The sequence below is a fragment of the Ascaphus truei genome, chromosome 6 (genome assembly GCF_040206685.1).
Source record: "Ascaphus truei isolate aAscTru1 chromosome 6, aAscTru1.hap1, whole genome shotgun sequence".
Lineage (NCBI taxonomy): Eukaryota > Metazoa > Chordata > Amphibia > Anura > Ascaphidae > Ascaphus > Ascaphus truei.
The window spans coordinates 60967627-60985902 of record NC_134488.1 but is presented as its reverse complement, the minus strand read 5'-3'; the positions used below and the strand labels follow the sequence as shown (position 1 = coordinate 60985902).

General features: G+C 46.3%; 3 protein-coding genes across 7 annotated transcripts in view; 2 read left to right on the top strand and 1 right to left on the bottom strand.

The window, feature by feature from the left end:
* Nucleotides 1–163: 163 nt before the first annotated feature.
* Nucleotides 164–2990, top strand: PITHD1 (PITH domain containing 1). 2 transcript variants are annotated; one of them, XM_075604457.1, is made up of 6 exons: nt 165–413; nt 831–874; nt 948–1025; nt 1887–1991; nt 2405–2513; nt 2679–2990. In XM_075604457.1, the coding sequence occupies exons 1-6, from the start codon at nt 225–227 to the stop codon at nt 2778–2780; spliced, it is 627 nt and encodes a 208-aa protein (XP_075460572.1). In that variant the 5' UTR covers nt 165–224; the 3' UTR covers nt 2781–2990. The 2 variants fall into 2 exon arrangements, with proteins under 2 accessions (XP_075460573.1, XP_075460572.1); XM_075604458.1 differs by lacking the exon at nt 948–1025 and having other exon boundaries at nt 164–413.
* A 257-nt stretch (nt 2991–3247) lies between these two features.
* On the top strand, nt 3248–11239 carry LYPLA2 (lysophospholipase 2). The gene is made up of 9 exons (XM_075604456.1): nt 3248–3454; nt 8816–8847; nt 9138–9203; nt 9416–9463; nt 9540–9610; nt 9688–9761; nt 9983–10084; nt 10174–10347; nt 10430–11239. Exons 1-9 carry the CDS (start codon nt 3377–3379, stop codon nt 10478–10480), a joined length of 696 nt encoding a protein of 231 aa, XP_075460571.1. The 5' UTR covers nt 3248–3376; the 3' UTR covers nt 10481–11239.
* A 261-nt stretch (nt 11240–11500) lies between these two features.
* Nucleotides 11501–18276, bottom strand: part of GALE (UDP-galactose-4-epimerase) — a 28200-nt gene continuing 21424 nt past the window's right edge. For 3 of the 4 annotated variants that reach the window (XM_075604451.1, XM_075604454.1, XM_075604453.1), the window contains 8 exons: nt 17381–17494; nt 16341–16517; nt 15702–15815; nt 15549–15615; nt 14032–14117; nt 13587–13664; nt 13262–13376; nt 11501–12390 (listed from right to left, as the gene is read on the bottom strand). In XM_075604451.1, the coding sequence (XP_075460566.1) occupies nt 12332–12390; nt 13262–13376; nt 13587–13664; nt 14032–14117; nt 15549–15615; nt 15702–15815; nt 16341–16517; nt 17381–17494 (810 nt within the window). In that variant the 3' untranslated portion in view covers nt 11501–12331. The remainder of the gene's footprint in view (nt 12391–13261; nt 13377–13586; nt 13665–14031; nt 14118–15548; nt 15616–15701; nt 15816–16340; nt 16518–17380; nt 17495–18276) is intronic. The other variant, XM_075604452.1, reaches the window with a different exon arrangement.

The window sequence follows — 18276 nt, the reverse complement described above, 5'->3', positions numbered from 1 at the left end:
AATCTATCATTGTGTCTGTGTCCCCCGTTGCTTCTGGTGTGACTATCCAGTTACTGGGAGTAGTAAGATGGCGGATTTCCGGTGTTCAGTTACTGTGAGTAGTACAATAATGCAGTGCTTGTGTATTTATCAGAGGGGAGCAGTAAAATGGCCAACTTCCGGCGGGTTTATACTGTCACTGAGAGTAGCAACATGGCGGATTTCCGGCGGCTCGGGCTGCAGACATGGCGCACGGGCACAGTCATGGTGGTTGCTCGTGTGGTGAGGAGCATTCGGATGCTCCGGAGCGGGGCTTAGAGTACGGGCTCTACCAGAGGATCGACCTGGATAAGATGCAATGTCTGAACGAGAGCCGGGAGGGCAGCGGGAGGAGCGTGTTCCGGGCCTGGGAGGAGAGGGGGGACCGCAGCAAGGTTACATGTCATATTATTGTGTGTGTGTGTGTGTGTGTGTGTGTGTGTGTGTGTGTGTGTGTGTGTGTGTGTGTGTGTGTGTGTGTGTGTGTGTGTGTGTGTGTGTGTGTGTGTGTGTGTGTGTGTGTGTGTGTGTGTGTGTGTGTGCGCTCTCTGTCATAGGAATTTAAAAAAACAAACCTAGGATAAAGCTGATAAAAGTTATCTAACACATCCAATGTGTGCACATATACAAAGATCAGACATGATATCTCCGTAACCTGTTATCAGTGAGTGTACTGGTAACACTGGTGTTATCAGACAGTGGGTATAATGCAGTGACACTGGTGTTCTGTCTGTACACACTGCAATAAAGTATATTAGGGCTGAGATCTGCAGACTCTGGTTTTTAAGGCCTGATCATCACTGCGTTTTCAGTTTGTAGAAAGTGACGATGACGAGGAGCTGCTGTTTAACATTCCGTAAGTATTTTGTTTAATACCCTGCTTGTGTCCTGACTGGTTCTGTTCCCCTACTCACTGCCCTGTCTGTCAGGTTCACAGGAAACGTCAAATTAAAGGGAATAATCCTGATTGGTGAGGATAGTGATTCACACCCTGCGGAGATGCGGCTGTGAGTCCTGCTTTTTCTCTCTCTAGTAGGACAGTGTGATGCCCATACAGGTAACCTCTTCACTGCCATATAGAGGTGCTGGGTAACAGTCCCAGTCATCAGCTCTGAAGTGGTTAAACCTGTTCTATCCCGATTTATAAGATCTAATCACTCAGGCTGCCCGTTTATTACTGTAAATGTGAAAAATAAAATGGATTTAATTCCAATCACAGAGTTCAGAAACATAGCTATAGATTCCCTATGAATCCCTGTGTTCCCATTGCACTTTGCTCCTGCTCATTTCCTACTAGTTGCTTAAACACGCTATCCCTGCAAGCTCAGAACGCAAACCTACCACACCATATATATTTGTGTCAAAAGGAGTGCTACTGAGATTGTGACCCAATGTTTACAACAAAAGACAAAAGGCCCCAATACTAGATCCAATATGACAAATTAAGTCATTAAATAGTTGTGTTTTTCTTCTCACGGGCAAGGGTCATTTTAGTTAAATTGTTTGGCCAAAGCATTATAAGCCGGCAACCACTTCACGGTATGCCCTTTTTACAGGTTCTAACACAACCTGTAAACGTTCTCTTCACCTCTAATGGAGTGAAAAATTTGCCAATAGACTGGTCATTCACAGGTTCATAACAGGACCTACATTAAACAGCTGAGAGTTCAAAGACCACATCAAGGCCCTTCGCTGGATGCATTTGACAGGCAGGCCGCCAGATCAAGAGCCTTGCTTTAGTACGACATACAAAAGTCTGATGCTCCTATGACTTGTAGAATGAGGATCTTAACATTACATGAGACTGTGAGAGATTCCAGCAGTTTCTGCATTTCCACACTGGACACAAAGCTCTTTTTCTCTTCCAGGTTTAAGAATATTCCTCAGATGAGTTTTGATGACACCAGACGAGAAGCGGATCAGGTCTTCAGTCTGAATATTGATGTTGCTGGAGAATTAGAGTATCCCACAAAGTATGAATCCTCTGGATATTATTATTATTGTCCATAGATTTGTTATGAGCGCAAACCACAGGAAGTTTACACGGATAACACAGGGCAGAGAGGCATTTTGACAAAAAGGACTACGTTCTATAAATGTGAGGGTTGCACAGTAGTAGTAATAATAGCGCTGCTAGTTTTACGTAGCGCTTTAGAGAGACATTTTGCAGACACAGTCCCTGCCCCGTATAGCTTACAATCATCTATGTTTTTTGGTGCCTGAGGCAGTAGAGCATTTCATGTAAAGCACTTTTCCCTTATCCTGTGCTATAAGGACAAGTTTGTTACGCAGGCATCCTGCATATATCCAATATGATGTCAGATCAGACAGCAGCTGTGCCTATACTCTTAGTGCTGTTGAACATTTAATTATTTTGCCATTTCAGGATATCCCGCTTTTCAAACGTGTCCCATCTTTCTATTCACGTCTCCAAGAACTTTGGAGCAGAAAAAACAAAGATTTATTACATCGGACTCCGGGGAGAGTGGGCAGAGGTAAGACACAGATACCAGCCACGTATATGAACATATCTGCTTTATATTTGTTTACTAATTTGCTCCATGTAATGTGTTAAGTAATAGGAGAAGCTGCAGCTTGTTTATGGAGGGTCCTGAATGTGGGGTATGTGTGCCTTATGTGTTTTTGTTTACATGTGGCAGGCTCATCGCCATGAAGTAACCATCTGCAATTATGAAGCTGCAGCAAATCCAACTGATCACAACGTGAAACAGACAACGCTGCAGACTCACTTCATCTCATAGAGGCACAGAGGAAGTAGTGACAGCATAGGAGGACATAAGATGCAGTGACAAAGAACATTAACCGCTTGCTAAGATTACCAGACCTTAATCACACATCCTGCAGGAGCTGCATCACACTTCACAATCTGTGGCAGGGAGATTAGATCTCCAGACAAGTTTGAGACAGTCTTTTTTGTGACGTGATTAAATAAACAAATGTGTTTTATTAAAGCACTGTGTGTGTGTGTGTCCACATCGGGGCAGCTGGGATACGTAATGGGTGGAGGGCAGGGCGGAGACGGCCAAATATTGACTGTTCTGTGGTCACTATGAGTCCCCAGCAGCGTGCGTGATGTGTCCGTGACGTGTCCCGGCAGTTGGGTGCTGTGTGTCGGTGTTTCTCGTGGTCGCACTAAATATTTCCGCCACACTGAAGATGGCGGCGCAGATGTGTCCATCCGGGTTCTGAAGAGGGAGGTGACGTTCTGTATGGGTGGTCACGTGACGTGCCGGGGTTACATCCGGTGGGGCTGAGGCGGTTGCGGCTAATTGTTACTTCCCGGTTGGGGCCGGACGTGGGAGGGGTCAGAGGTCACTGGTGACAGGCTCTCCGGTGCATGTGCGGGAACAACATGTCTGTGCCGCTGCTCACCGACGCTGTGACCGTGCCCGGGGAGGAGCGGGAGACCGCGGCGGTAAGATATACAGTGTATTGTATCAAAATAGCCATATGTCTACATCAGTGTTAACAACAAAAAAAACAAAAAAACTTTATGAATAAGGAACTTTATAATTATGGGGGGAAATCTGAGCAACCCCCCAATCCTCTCTAACAGCGCGTCTGAGATCAGATATATTGTAAATCCTTGTGTATCTGGTACCATTTTCAAATGACCTGAAAATCGCAGGGTGGCTGGGGAACCCAAGGATTCCTGGGAACTGCTGTTGAAAAACATACATATACATATACACACACACCATCACATTTTAAGTTATGGTGGGTGAAAAGGGTTCCATGTAAAAATGGATTCCAGGCAAAAGGTGTGTGCTCATTTGTATGTTATTTCCCAGAATCCCTTGCTGCAGTGGAAGCACTGTATGCTAGGTATGGGACGCACAAACTTTTATTTGCTGCTCCCCCCCTCCCTTACCTCGTGCGGCGTGATGACGTCAAGTGACCCGCGGTGTCATTTGCTGTCACGTTACCGTGGCAACCGTGATGTCACATGACTCCGCGGCGTCATTTGATGCCGCGTTGCCATTGTCACGCGTCCTGAAGCCGGCTGATCCTCGGTAAGTAGAGGTTGCAGAGGCCTTGCACGGTCCCCCGGCATTTCATTTAAATGCCTTGGGGAAGAGCTTGGGACTTCTGCAACCGCCCGCGCCACCCCAGTTTGCGCACCGCTGTGCTAGGTGATAATGGTGAAAGGCAGGGTTGCAGACCTGTCTCAGACATGTGAATGTGCTCACAAGTGATACTTTTATTTTCTCTCTCTATATCTATAATCTTTTTATATGATCTATCCATGTACACGGCGACTTCTATCGATATATAAACAAAAAGATGCTGGGTGCACACAAACAGAGGCTCATAAACCACCAATAAAAATTGAAAAATATACTTAACAGAAATCTGGGTGCTTGCAGATGGACAGGGAACACCAACCCATCCTGTAAATACGTAGCAAGGCCGCAGCACACTCAAATAGATTTTATGTTCATAGAGTTTTATTATCAATGGATCAGGCAATCTACATGCTCCAGCGCAACGTACGTTTCCGACCACAAGGTCTTTTCTCAAGCTCTGACTTTGGACTTCTATCTATATATACATACACTGATCTCTCCACACAACACCTCATATTGTGACACCTGTAAATATATATACACTGTGATCTCTCTATACACTAACTTTCTCACTGAGTGAAAATATAGCAGGGGAGTTGGATCTGTTTGTATAGTGTTTTGTTTGCAGGGGAGTTAACAATATGTTTATTTTCCCACTTGTGTGATTGCTACGGGCGTGGCGGGGTAAAGCAGCTCCCCCCTGGGACACCTGTTTAACTAATAATAATGGTATCTTGCTCTGAGTGTCCTGATCTAAAACAGAAATAATAGTCATAATCTGTAGCGTCTGACCTTAGCATGGTTACCTTTCAACTGCAGTGCGCTCTGGGGAGAACTTCATTTTAACTTCCCAGACACTTAATATTTCAAATGGTTCTCTCCTGAACCGAGCCATCAGTTGTAAAAAATAGAATTTGTGTTGAAAACGGCAAGAAGAGGCAAATAAAAGAGGGCGATCAGCGTGTACTGCTTTAAGCGCGTTACAAATTGATCTGAACTGCCTGGTCTGTGTTTTGGCTCTGGCTGGGCTGTGTGCTGTATATAAAGAAGTATTCCAAGCTGCCCTGGGAGCTTGCTCGGCCTGTAAACTTGTAGTTATTGCGACTGTTTTAAGTGTGAGTTTTAAACGGGCAGGGGTTTGAACACGGCGTAATACACACAATTGTCAAATGCATTTATACCTATTGCAATGTTTGGTGTTGTACAGCGAGTGGCCTTTCAGGAGGAGGAGGATCTAAATCTACTGTGGGCTCTGTGAGTGCGGGGGTTGTAGATTTACACACACAAATTGTTTTTACACTCCCCTTGTGAGATTTGATTGTAACAGGTATGTATTTTGGAGGCAGTGGTGAGTGGGAGGTAAATTGCCTATGGAGAGATACAACTCCGTGGGATAGAAGGGACATTCTGGGAATTGTTAAGGCAGCAACACAGGAGAGAGGTCGATGTAATTGTACACCTAGGGACGAATGACCTGGCTAGGGATGAAATTAGGTTAGTGCAGGAGCGAGTTGGGGACAGCGCCTAGGCAGGTAGTAACCTCAATGGCTTTTTCAAAGGTATTGCCAATATTTAGTGCTTTAGTGCTAATATTTTTTCTTCACACCAGAAACTTTGATGTGTGGTTGAAAAGGGCTTTGGAGATATCGTCTTATATAAGAGTATTGACCTGTATCTATCTTTTAAGGGAACTGGGATATTCTGTGACCAGTACGGATGCTTCATTAGCAAGTATTTAAACTAGCTGAGGTGGGCAATGAAGTGAGTCAGGATAAATCAAACTACCCCCCTTTCCAAGAGGCAGTGATTTGGTGGGATTTTGTAGCAGGAAACCTATCTAGGGGAACAGGAGTCAGCTGAAAATGATCAAGAACCCTGGCAGAGGGAGGTGTACAGAAGAAACCGGAAGGATTAGGAAGAGCTATAATGAAAGTCTTCAGGCTATGTGTACAACTGTTTGTAGTTTGGGTAATATAAAAACAAGACTAATTGCAATAATGATGTGGGATGATTTGAATAATGTGAATAATGTGGGTATTACTGATGCACATAGGGTCTGGGTTCCGTGTATGCGCTATACAAGTCATTGAGATGGACATTGGGTGTGTCCATAGTAGAACGCGCTAGTTTCCGCGCTCCTCCTCCCCGGCGTTGGGCTTGCAAAACAAATTTGTTTGCATTGGGAAGCGCCGCTCTCCCTGTAGCGCATATGCATTGGCGTCCTAGTGTTTGTTTCGGCGTGAGCTACGTAGCTCACGCAATATCCTGCACTATGGACGCAGTCTTAGGCCTAGGACGTGGTGGCATTCACAGCGCTGACGCTCATGCTCTCCTGCTCAAGCAGGAGCTTTTTTGTGTCCCTGCATGAGCGTCAGCGAGCGTGCTTGTGAGCCGGCGGGAGGCGGGGCTAGCGCGACACGTCACGGACTGCCATTGGCCTTTGGCGGTCACGTGACAGGCCCTGCGCTTCCCTCAGCGGGAAAACTTAAATTTTGATATCGGCTCCAATTCCGCACGCCTGCGGAAGCGCCGTCTAAAGCCGTGCTGATAGGGATAATGGTTACCCTCAGCGCGGGTCAGCGCGGTCTTTTTGACCATGGCCCTGGCCTTATACTCTAGAGAGGGACGGGGAAGGAGTTGCCCTTTATGTGAAGAACACAAAAGCTACATTTAATAAAAGGCTATGGAGAAAAGATGGTTTGGGTAATGCTTGAAACAGGTAAGCAAGTTATCTACTGGGGTGATCTTCAGTCCTCCAGAACCAGAGGGGGACTTTGACAGGGGGTTAATCGAGAACCTCACTAAAATGGCAATGAAAGGTCATCTTTATGGGGGACTTTAATCTGCCAGATATAGGCTGGCAAGTCTCTGATGCAAGGACACCCTGGATTCCTTGAAGGGGGCATCTCGGGCGATTGGCGAGGGTGTATCAGATACAGATCAGATACCTGGCGAGAGCTTGGGTTCTAGTGATCATCAATGTGTGGTTTAGTATGAAGACGGGCATAAAAACGAAGGTTAGATTTTTTTTTGGAGGTGATTTTTCAGAGACTGGAAAATATTTAAGGGATTCTTTGGCAGGGTGGAGATATTTGAGTGCAGTACGGGAGCAATGGGCGAAACACTAAAATATGCAACACTAAAAGAAACAGCGCTTTGTGTCGGGGGCGGGTTAACAAAAGCACAAAGAAATGAAAGCCGATATAGTTCTCAAATGAGATGGCAGGTATTGTAAAGGCTAAAAAGACGGCTTTTAGAAAATCTAAAACTTCCGTAGTATGGAGGAGGCAGGTAACCATAGGCCAGTGAGATTGTCAGTAGTGGGGCAATGAATGGAAACCCTCCTAATAGAATAGTTGCATATCTGAAGTATAGCAACTTGCAAGATTCCAGGCAGCTTGGATTTATCCGGGTGAGATTGTCAGGAACACCTAATAATAGATTTTGTTTTTTGACCAGGTGACTAAAGTGATAGGGAAAGTGCAGAAAAAAGGCAGCGCACTGCCAAAAAAGCAGCAGCAGGAGGAGGCTAAGGCGGGTTCTTTCTCTGGCCATGGTACGCGCGCCGTCTGTGGGCGTGTCTAGGGGCGTGCCAGTGACATCACAGAGCTGGTTCACCCTCATTGGGCGAACTGCTCACGTGACCGGCCTGTCACTCCATGATATCAGTTTGAACTGATTTCTTGCGCAACGCGCTCATGCATGCCCGCACGCCGCCTGGATGCGAACACTGCCATAAGGCGGTCTGTTCGCTTAGCATGCAGACGCGTCCGCATGGTCTGCGGCACCATGTCCGAGGCCTGAGGAGAGTGAGGGGGGGAGAGATGGGGGGGAACGACGACGCAGAGAGACAGGGCAACAGGTTGACGGACAGGAGGCGAGAGTTGCGGTTCCCCAGAATTTCAAAATCGAATTCTGGGGTTCCCTACCCCAAAAAAGGTTGAAAACCACTGTTGTAGACACTGTCAAGTGCGATAGAGAAGACCTGGGAGTCACTATTTCAGCTGACCTAAAAGTAGATAAGCAATGTAACAAAGTGATGGGGAAAGCCAGCAAGAGGCTAGGTTGTATAGCGGAGAGTATTGGCAGCAAAAAGAGGTACAGATGCCACTTTATAGATCAATGGTAAGATCTAGGCTACATTATTGTGTTCAGGGGACTATCTCCAGAAGGACATACATTGTACAATCTTCAAAGGGCTACTAAGATGTTGCATGATCTACACCATGAAACTTATCAGAAAAGACCTTAATATGTACAGCTTGGAGGGGAGAAGGGGAATGTGATTGAAACTTTCAATAAAGTACAGGAGGAAAGTTTCAGAGAAGTGCTAGATGCTGAGGAAGGTACAGTAGGCTTGGGAAATGTGAGGCAGTACTTCAAAAAAAGAGTTGTGGATTCATGACACAGCCTCCCAACAGAGGTGATGGAAGCTTCTATATAGCAAGGGAATTAAAAAAATGCTTGGGATAGACATAAGGCTACCCTCAATGAGAGAGAACCAAGGATCAAATGGGGGTCTTACTCATTACAGCAGATAAGAATATGGGCAGGCTTGGTGGGCTAATTGGTTCTTATCTGATTTCCAACTTCTGTTCCTCTGTTACCCGTCTGCCCCTCTGAGGCTCCCTGGTAACTCTCTTCTATATTGCTCTTCCACCACCCCCTAACTGAAATGTGTGTGTAACGTTCCTCTCCTCTCCTGGCAGGTCATATTTCTGCATGGACTTGGAGACACGGGGTGAGTATGGGTTTTCCTAGATGCTCCGAGACAACGGGGGGAGTTGTGGAATCAGGAATGCGCTCGGATGTTGGATATTGTTCGTTCATGTACTACTCTTCCTCCCCTGAACATTGTTTGTGTTTAGTTTAGTTTGTGTTTAGTTTATCTTCACTCTAGGCAAGTGTGGTGTCTGTGTGTTTGTAGCCAGTGTTTGTGTGTCTCTGTATTAGCATGTATGTCTCTGTGTAGCTCACTGGCTGTTTAGTCTTGTGTGTAGCAAGGTGTCTGATCATTGGGTTGTTCCCCAGGCACGGCTGGGCAGAGTCCCTATCTGCGATCAGGCTGCCCTACGTGAAGTATATCTGTCCCCACGCGTGAGTATCACTGCCTTGTATGAAATATAGTAGCTTTATATCGAGTGCTTCAGTTGTGCTCTAGGAACACAAATGTGATGGATATTCAATGTGTGTGAAATGCATGTGAGGTGTCTGCATGCTGAACGCTGTGGCTGTGTGCTGCTGCAAGCAGTGTGAGTGCACGGTGAGGTGTGCGTTTCCCCTCTTATTTACCGTCTCCTTCCCTTAAGGCCTCGTATCCCGGTCACACTGAACATGAGGATGGTGATGCCATCATGGTATGTGGTCTAGCTCGGGGTGGGTGGGACTCACTGGACCGCACTCCTGGCTCACTCCTTGCGCTCCTCTCTGCAGGTTTGACCTGATGGGGCTGAGTCCCGATGCTCCAGAAGATGAGGCTGGGATCAAGAAAGCAGCAGAGAGCAGTAAGGGGCTGATCTCAGAGTTGTGGGGGTTCTGGGGTCAGAGGTCATTGCACGGACACCCTCTCTCTCTCTTACAGTTAAAAGTATCATTGAACACGAGGTAAAGAGCGGCATCCCAGCCAACAGGATCATCCTGGGTGGATTCTCTCAGGTGCCTATATTCTGTGTATTATACATATATATATATATATATATCTATACTGAGGGCAGATCCTGTCTTTTTTTTGTTTCCAAATATTCACTTTTTTTATATTACCAGTGTCTAGATATACACTGAATTATATGCTCATCTTCCAGTCCTTTCCTAATGCAATGAGTGATCCACATCTGTCTGGGTGCCTCACACTGATTTCTAATATGCTTTTGTTTCAGGGGGGGGCCCTGTCGCTGTATACAGCCCTCACCTGCCAGCAGAAGCTTGCTGGAGTAGTGGGACTCAGCTGCTGGCTGCCCCTGCACAAGACATTCCCTCAGGTACTGACAGGAGGGCTTTCGGGAGGGGCAGAGATGAGCTGCGACACTCCTGCATTTGGAAAGACGTCTGCCTCCTTTTTTTATTGCAGGCTGCAAGCGGCGTGAATAAGGACATTGCCATCCTGCAGTGTCACGGGGAGTCGGACCCCATGGTTCCCGTGCGCTTCGGCAACCTGACCTCAGAGAAGCTAAAGTCTATGCTGAACCCGTCTAAAATCCAGTTTAAAACGTATCCTGGAGTAATGCACAGCAGCTGTGAGGAGGTGAGGACTCCCTGTGCTTCCTCTTCATGTCGCCCCGTGCAGTCCTGCGCCTGTTATTGAATGTTTTTGTTTGTGTTTGCAGGAAATGACGGCGGTGCACGATTTTATGCAGAAGATGCTCCCGCGAGTATAGCTCAACTATGAACAGCGGCAGGAAGGCGCCACTCAGCCCCACCTCCAGTGTTTCCTTCCCCGTCTCCCTCTTTGCCCCTTGCACCCCCACACTCTGTGCTGGTATGTGATCTCAGTATTACCTGGGCCACGTGGCTGGAGCTGTTTAAGGTACAGAGTGGGAGTTGCTGCTCCTCTCCCTCCAGCCGTTGTATGGTGCGGGAGGTCACATCACTGCTGCTCCACACATCCTCATAGTATTACATTTCATGTTCTGATGTCACAAGATAGTCTGCTAATTGTATTGCTGATGCAATTTGCTGGTCACAGTTCACCTTTTATGGTGACACCAGGAAGCCATAGTATACCTCAGAGGAGCAGCTCACCCTGGCCTCCAGTCTTGACAGAGTGTTGTGAGCAATCTGTGAATGTACCTTAAACTCTCCGTCCTCTCTCAGGAGCAGCGCTCAGGGCCACAGCAGCAGGTACTGTGACTATGTATCCCCTGCCACCTATCTGACATGATCCTGCTGCATACCGATGTCATGTTACAGGGAGCTTATTTGACGTCCCGTTCAGCACACCATGTTTTAAGCACTTTGCGTATGTTCTTGTAAAGTTTGACATGAAACAGAAAGAGAGCAGAGTGCTCCTGTTTAACCGTAAAACTCATTGGTTTCTGCTTTCTCTCCGTGTTCATGACTTGAGGTGGTTCTGGGCTCGGAGGCGATATTGCTTGGGGGTGTTGAGCTATATAAATAAAACACCAGGTTGTACCTTTGATGCTGCCTGATGACGTTTTTACCTCACACAAATATTTCCTTTCTGTCCGCTGACATTACACAGTGTCACAACTAGTTGTTTGTCAGTCAGTATACTGCAAGTTTGTAGGCGTGGATAAGCTGTCTGACTGTCTGATATACAGGACTATTCTTGCAGCAGTGATCGCTGCAGAGACCTTTTGCTTTAGGGCATGGTGGCACTTTGGAAAATAACCTCTTACTAGATCACAAAAGTATAACACTTTCATTTGCTTTGAAATCAGCATTTTAATAGAAAATGTAACAAAAAAAATTACATTTAATTATGAAAGCGACAGATCATAAATTAGGAAAAAGAACATGTTTCTTGAGGAATGTGGAAGTTGCATCTAAACTGCATTTTGACATTGCCAGGTTCAAGTGTGAGCCCTGCATGAGTCGAGGTTTAGGACTGCAAATAAAAATAAGTCGTGTGAGCACGGTCACAGGGCTGCAGCGCTGCTTTTCACCATTATCTCTTAGCATACAATGCGTCCACAGCAAGGGATTTTGGGAAATAACATGGAAATGAGCAGTGTCCCCTTTTTGCTTCATGTCCATTTAAACATGGACCCCCTATAAGCTTATGCCTGACACATTACACAGCTTTTCTGCAAAGGTTGGATTAAAGTGCATAGCTAGTTAACCTACGCACAAACAGCTAGTTTGACCTTTTGGGTCTCAATGAGTAAGGTTACAGTAGGCTTGCAATATATTTCAATCACACATTATATAAGTTATGGTGAGTAAAAGGGTTAAGACCAAATTATTTCATGAAACTTTTTCTAAATGCAAAGATTCCAGTTTGTTCTTAACCCACCTGAGCTTAAAGAATCCCCATTACTGTTAATCAGAAGAAGTGTGTGTGGCCATGATGTTACCTTACTCATGTACTAAACCAGTGCAGGAGGCAGAGCCAACATTCACACGCATTTATTTCATGAGAAATCGCTGCCTTACTGAACATTCTGAAATATAAATATTAAGCTAAATACTAGAAGAGGCATTAAAAAAAAAAAACAAACAGGAGATTTTTCTGTGGTCTGTCCTGTATTAAGTTAGTCCAGCAATGCTCATGGCTCTTTGCTGAAGCCAGTTGGATTCTTGGATTGCCAACGCCATAAATCCTCACCTGGGAAGAAAACAAGAAATGTGCGCTCAATCACCAGGTTAGCAAGACTCGGGGATAAAAAGGTAGTATGTGTCTGAAAGTAGTGACACACAGACTGAGTACAGTGAAGCTTGCAGGGTTTTTGAGTTAGTGGCTGCAGAATCCACAACATATCCTCTGCCCCCCCTGGTCAGCTAGGGAAAGGGCATAAATAGGCCTTGTGTGAATACAGTAGCGTTTCGGTTATCCGACCTAAATGGGACCGATACCGTGGTGGATAACACGGAAATGATCCCCCCCAGAGGATGACAGCTGGCAGCCGGAGAAGAGGACCATGTCAGCAGAGGAATGGAGTTAAGACAGCTGGTGTCAGCAGGCAGAAGACCATCAGACCCTGTGTGCGGAGCAGAGCGGCATAGAACGGCCGGGGAGGAGCGTGCTGTAACACCGGAAGCTGACCAGTGTCTGACGTCCGCTGTTACAGTGCGCTCCTCCCTGGCCATTCTATGCTGCTCCGCTCACAGGGTCTGATGGTCTCCTTCCTGCCGCCGCCAGCCGTCTCAACTCCATTCCTCTGCGGACATGGTTCTCTTCCCCGGCCGCCAGCTGTCATCCACCGGTGCCGTTCCTGTACTCTGCAGTCCTCTCCTTCTACCGCCGGTATGCGAGATGATGGATAATCAGGACTCTAATGTAATAGCAGAGATTGTCTTTTGGAAGTAAGAAGAGGGATTAGAATGGTGCCAAAAGGGGCCTGCAGATAATTTAAGGGCAGCAAAGGTGGAGAGAGGGGTGCATGTCTGTTCCCTGTAATATCACAGACTGAATTGTGTATCTATGCTCTGTAGTATCACACAATGGACCATATGTGCCTCATCTGCTCAATACTCACACATTCTGTCCAGTCCGCACTCTGCCTTCCAGCCCAGCTCCGCTGCAGCCAGTGCAGGATCTGCATAGCATGTAGCAATGTCACCTTCCCGCCTGGCAGCTATTTTATACCGAACCTGTAGGCAGGAGAAGCCTCAGTTTCATTTCTCATGTTAAGAGGAGGAGGAGGGGGGGGAGGGCTGTTTTCAGAGCAGCCCTCAAGGATACATAATCTCTGATGTGTATTCAAACATCTATATTAGCTGATCATTAAATCACAAGCAGTCTCTGCAGGTGACTCTTAAAACACTTCTATTCAGGACAAATATGTCGCTCACACAACCCACCTCTTTCCCCGAAGCTTTTTCCATTGCTTTAACCATCTGGAGCACAGAATATCCGGTGCCGGTACCCAGGTTATACACCTGCAAAAGGACACGTTCAACAAAGCACACAACATGCAGGTGTGTAATAAGACAGCGGCTGTGACACTTATCTCCAGAATTCTGATTTAATAAACTCCACATTACTGTACATGGCGTTCATTTAGAGTCCATGTTGGACAGAAATACGTGAACAGGAAGTGTAAGTAAAGAGCATTTGAGGAATACGTTTAAAGCAGAAGTAAAAAACGAGACATGACGTCCCCTGTGATCCTGCACTGGGCTCAAGAGCAGATAATGATTATTAGAAAAGGATACATCTGGAGTAGAGGTACTGGGAGGTCACCAATAGGGAAGGGACACAGCAGGAAGGTCAGTGATGGAAGAGCGCTATGCAGGCATTACTTACTTTGCACCCCTCGCTGGTCTCCAGTTTCTTGAGAGCAGCAATGTGACCTTTAGCCAGGTCCACAATGTGGATATAATCCCTGACACCTGGAATCAAACACACCGTGAGGTAGCAGTAGCCCACAAACCTCCTAGGTGGCGCTCCCACACAGAATAAGCAAGTTAGGAAATATAAATAGTCGTGAAACTAACGTGTAAGACTACAAATCTTCAAAAACGTGCATATACAAAAGAAACACAAAAATAATAAAAAAAAATTGCAGTAGAAAGTCTCAGGAGTTTCTTCAGGTACGTTGATTGTTCAAAAGAAAAGTGAGCAGGGGATAGCACCGAGGGAGAAAGGGGACACAGAGAGAACAGTGTAGCAATACTGCTGTGTAACCTTCAATGGTTCTACTCACAAGAGTATGTTTAAATGCACATATCACAATCAGTTGCAGAGATGTTCTCATGTGGGTTATTGATCTCGGGAGAGAGGAAACGGAATAGACTGTATATAAAAGCAAATCAACTTCATATCAAAATATAAGCAGCCCTCCAGATTCTTCACATACAGGAAGGTCATTCTTTAAGGCATAAAACCGGTAGCTCCCAGAGGTACGGCGAGTCCCGATATCACTACTTCTGCAACGCTGAGGTCTGCACCAATAGGATGTCTGTTGGTGTCACTTCTGGTTACTGCCGCCCGGAAACACGGACCGCACTTCTCTGTAGTTGCAGCTTCGTCGAGTCCCTGACGGTGTGAGCTGAGAGGATAGAGAAGTGCGGTCTGTGTTTCCGGGCGACCGTAACCAGAAGTAACGCCAACAGACGTCCAATTGGAGCAGATCTCAGCGTTGCAGAAGCGGTGATATCACCGACTCGCCGTACCTCTGGGAGCTACCGGTTTTGTTTTTATGCCTTAAAGAATGACCTTCCTGTACGTGTTGAATCTGGAGGGCTGATAATATTTTGATATAAAGTTGATTTGCTTTTATATACGGTCTGCACTATTCCGTTTCCTCTCTCCCGAGATCAATAACCCACATGAGAACATCTCTGCAACTGATTGTGATATGTGCATTTAAACCCACGCGAGTAGAACTATTGGAGGTAACACAGCAATATTGCTGTTTTTTTTACCTTGCAATACTAAACTGTTCTCTCTGTGTCCCTCTTTCTGGGTGCTATCCCCCCCTGCCCTTTCTTTGGAAGAATATTCAGTGAGGTAGCAACCAAGTGCAGGAGATTCCAAAGGACAAAAAACACGTGCAGTCAAATAAGCCAGAGAGACCAATTAGACACAGTGTAGAGTAGTACTGATCATCAACTATCAAAAAAAAGCTCTGTGCCTCTTCTGGCACTGTCACTTCCTAGGAGATGACCGATCACAGATATGAAGTATTTCTTAACTCACACAATCCTGTCACATAATGAGCAGGTAGCTTTATATTTAAATATATTAATTACAATGAGTGGATGTGCCTGTGTGTGTATATATAAATATCAGTATGTATATACACAGTCTGTATGACTTACCTGTCCCATCAGGAGTATTATAATCATTTCCAAACACATTCAGATATTCCCGACGTCCTACGGCCACCTGTAGCACACATGTAACACGTCACAACTTGGCACACGTTACAGAACAGGTGTAAATGAAGATTCAAGTACTCTAATAGGCCGCACCTGTGAGACATATGGCATCAGGTTGTTTGGGATTCCTTGGGGATCTTCCCCGATCCTTCCAGACACATGGGCTCCAATAGGGTTAAAATATCTTAGAAGAATGGATCGCCATTCCTAAAAGCAGGGACAGGAGTATGCAAGGGTCACGTACACATTGTGTCCGTACGCCGGACAGTGAGCGAGAGCCGGACAACCCAAGTTACAGCGGCTCCCTCAGATACTTAATGCCGAGGGCAAGATGAACAGAAGAAATGCTACTGATTGCAAGAAGCCGACCATGTCCAAAGCAACCCCAAATCTACACCAAAATCCTCATCCAGAAGAACCAAATTCTGTGGAGACCGAAAGAAAAAAAATGCACAAGGTGTAAAACCTGAATACAGGAGGGGTTCTGTGGGACCTTCCTGTGCTGCCTGGAGAAGGAAGCAGATACGAGAGCAATCAATCTCCCACTGCGGGAGGGAAGGAGTTTGCAGAGGAATCTAGAATGGCTGGGACAGACTCGGGACCTACTTCACTGAGACTGATAGTGCATGCAACAGTTTCCCAGCTATGGGTACAGTACCACCATTCCCTGTGCCCTGGCTGTGGGTGCTGTACTCCCACACCGCCCCCTGTGCCCTGCACTCCTATACTCACCCCCTCAGCTTTGCACTGATCCTTTATCATCTCCTCAATGAAGTACTTGGTTTTCCCATATGGGTTGGTGCAACCTCCCACAGGATGATTTTCATCAATGGGGAGATAATCCGGATCACCATATACCGTGGCTGAGCTACTGAATACAAGGCTCGTCACCCCATGAGAATTCATCACCTGGAACAGAGAGCCAAAACTTCATTAACTCCTCAGTCTCGTCACTTATTGGGTGTTGCTCTGCTCCCTATGCAGTGTCACTTGGCCTGTCTGCGCGCTTGCACATTGCTCTGCCCAATATGCTGTGTCGCTCTGCCTGTTGCTCTGCTCTCTATGGTGTGTTGCTCTGCCTGTTGCTCTGCTCCCCTGTTGCTCTGCTATCTATGCTGTGTCGCTCTGCTATCTATGCTGTGTCGCTCTGCTCCCTATGCTGTGTTGCTCTGCTCCCTATGCTGTGTCGCTCTGCCTTTTGCTCTGCTCCCTATGTAGTGTCTCTTTGCCTGTTGCTCTGCTCACTATGCTGTGTCGCTCTGCCTGTTGCTCTGCTCCCTATGCTGTGTCGCTCTGCCTGTTGCTCTGCTCACTATGCTGTGTCGCTCTGCCTGTTGCTCTGCTCCCTATGCTGTGTCGCTCTGCCTGTTGCTCTGCTCCCTATGCTGTGTCGCTCTGCCTGTTGCTCTGCTCCCTATGCTGTGTCGCTCTGCCTGTTGCTCTGCTCCCTATGCTGTGTTGCTCTGCCTGTTGCTCTGCTCCCTATGCAGTGTCGCTCTGCCTGTTCGCCCCTGATGCTCTGCTCCCTATGCTGTGTCGCTCTGCCTGTTGCTCTGCTCCCTATGCAGTGTCGCTCTGCCTGTTCGCCCCTGATGCTCTGCTCCCTATGCTATGTCGCTCTGCCTGTGCATGCTCGCCCCTCTATACTGTATGCCTGTGGCACTTTGCATGCTGTGTCCCTATGCAGTGCTGCTCTACTTCCTCTGCATGTTCTGCACACTACACCCCCTTCCCCTCCTCTTGTGCAGCATGCAGAACTGCCGTCCTCTCACCTCCAGGAGCTGGATTGTGCCGGTCAGGTTGACCTTGTAATAGAGCAGAGGTTTCTCCACAGACTCCCCGACTGCTTTCAGTCCAGCGAAGTGCAGCACTGCGGAGAACTTGTGCTGGGGACGGGTTAAAACAAGAGTCATAAAATGCCAATGTCACCTCACTAAGTGACAGACATGAGGTGACAATGGAATATATATATATATATACACTCCATTGCAAATTCCCCGAATTTAGGAGACGAAAAATAGCAAAAGAAAAATAACTAAATATGCTTTTCACATTGTCAAAATCTCTCTAAAATAATCACGTTTAATGTATTATTATATAGAATATATTAATAGATTATGTATCAGTAGGAGTTAATACACCTCATATCAAACTAATTGTATTTTTCTTTTCCTATTTCTACATTTGAGCAATTTGCGCTAGAATTTAAATATTCCATTTTCTCCGTGTGGCCCTTGGGGGCGGTTCTTGTTCTCAGCAGCAGCAGCTATGAGTCTCACTAGTAAATTGCAACATATTTGTATTCAATACACAATTTCGCTGCTGTACATGTAACTCTCCCTCATGTGCCTATTTACATAACGTTGCTCAGTCTCACGCACACCTCTCACAGGCCCGGATCCATGCAGGCTCGGTGTAGATGAAACAATGATGGAAAATTATGGCACCAGGAACTTTTGTAGTACAAACAGCAATCTTTATTTGATCATAGGTGTCTGGTCTCTTAACATGTTACACTCTTATTTTATGAACACCTGCATTGCTTGTACTGAATGACTTCTTCCCTAGTTACACTCATCTTATACTTAGGGAGGTACTGTACCGTGTGTATATAAATAGTACACTGGACCTGTCACTCTTCTTGGAAACGCCCATACTGACCCATCCC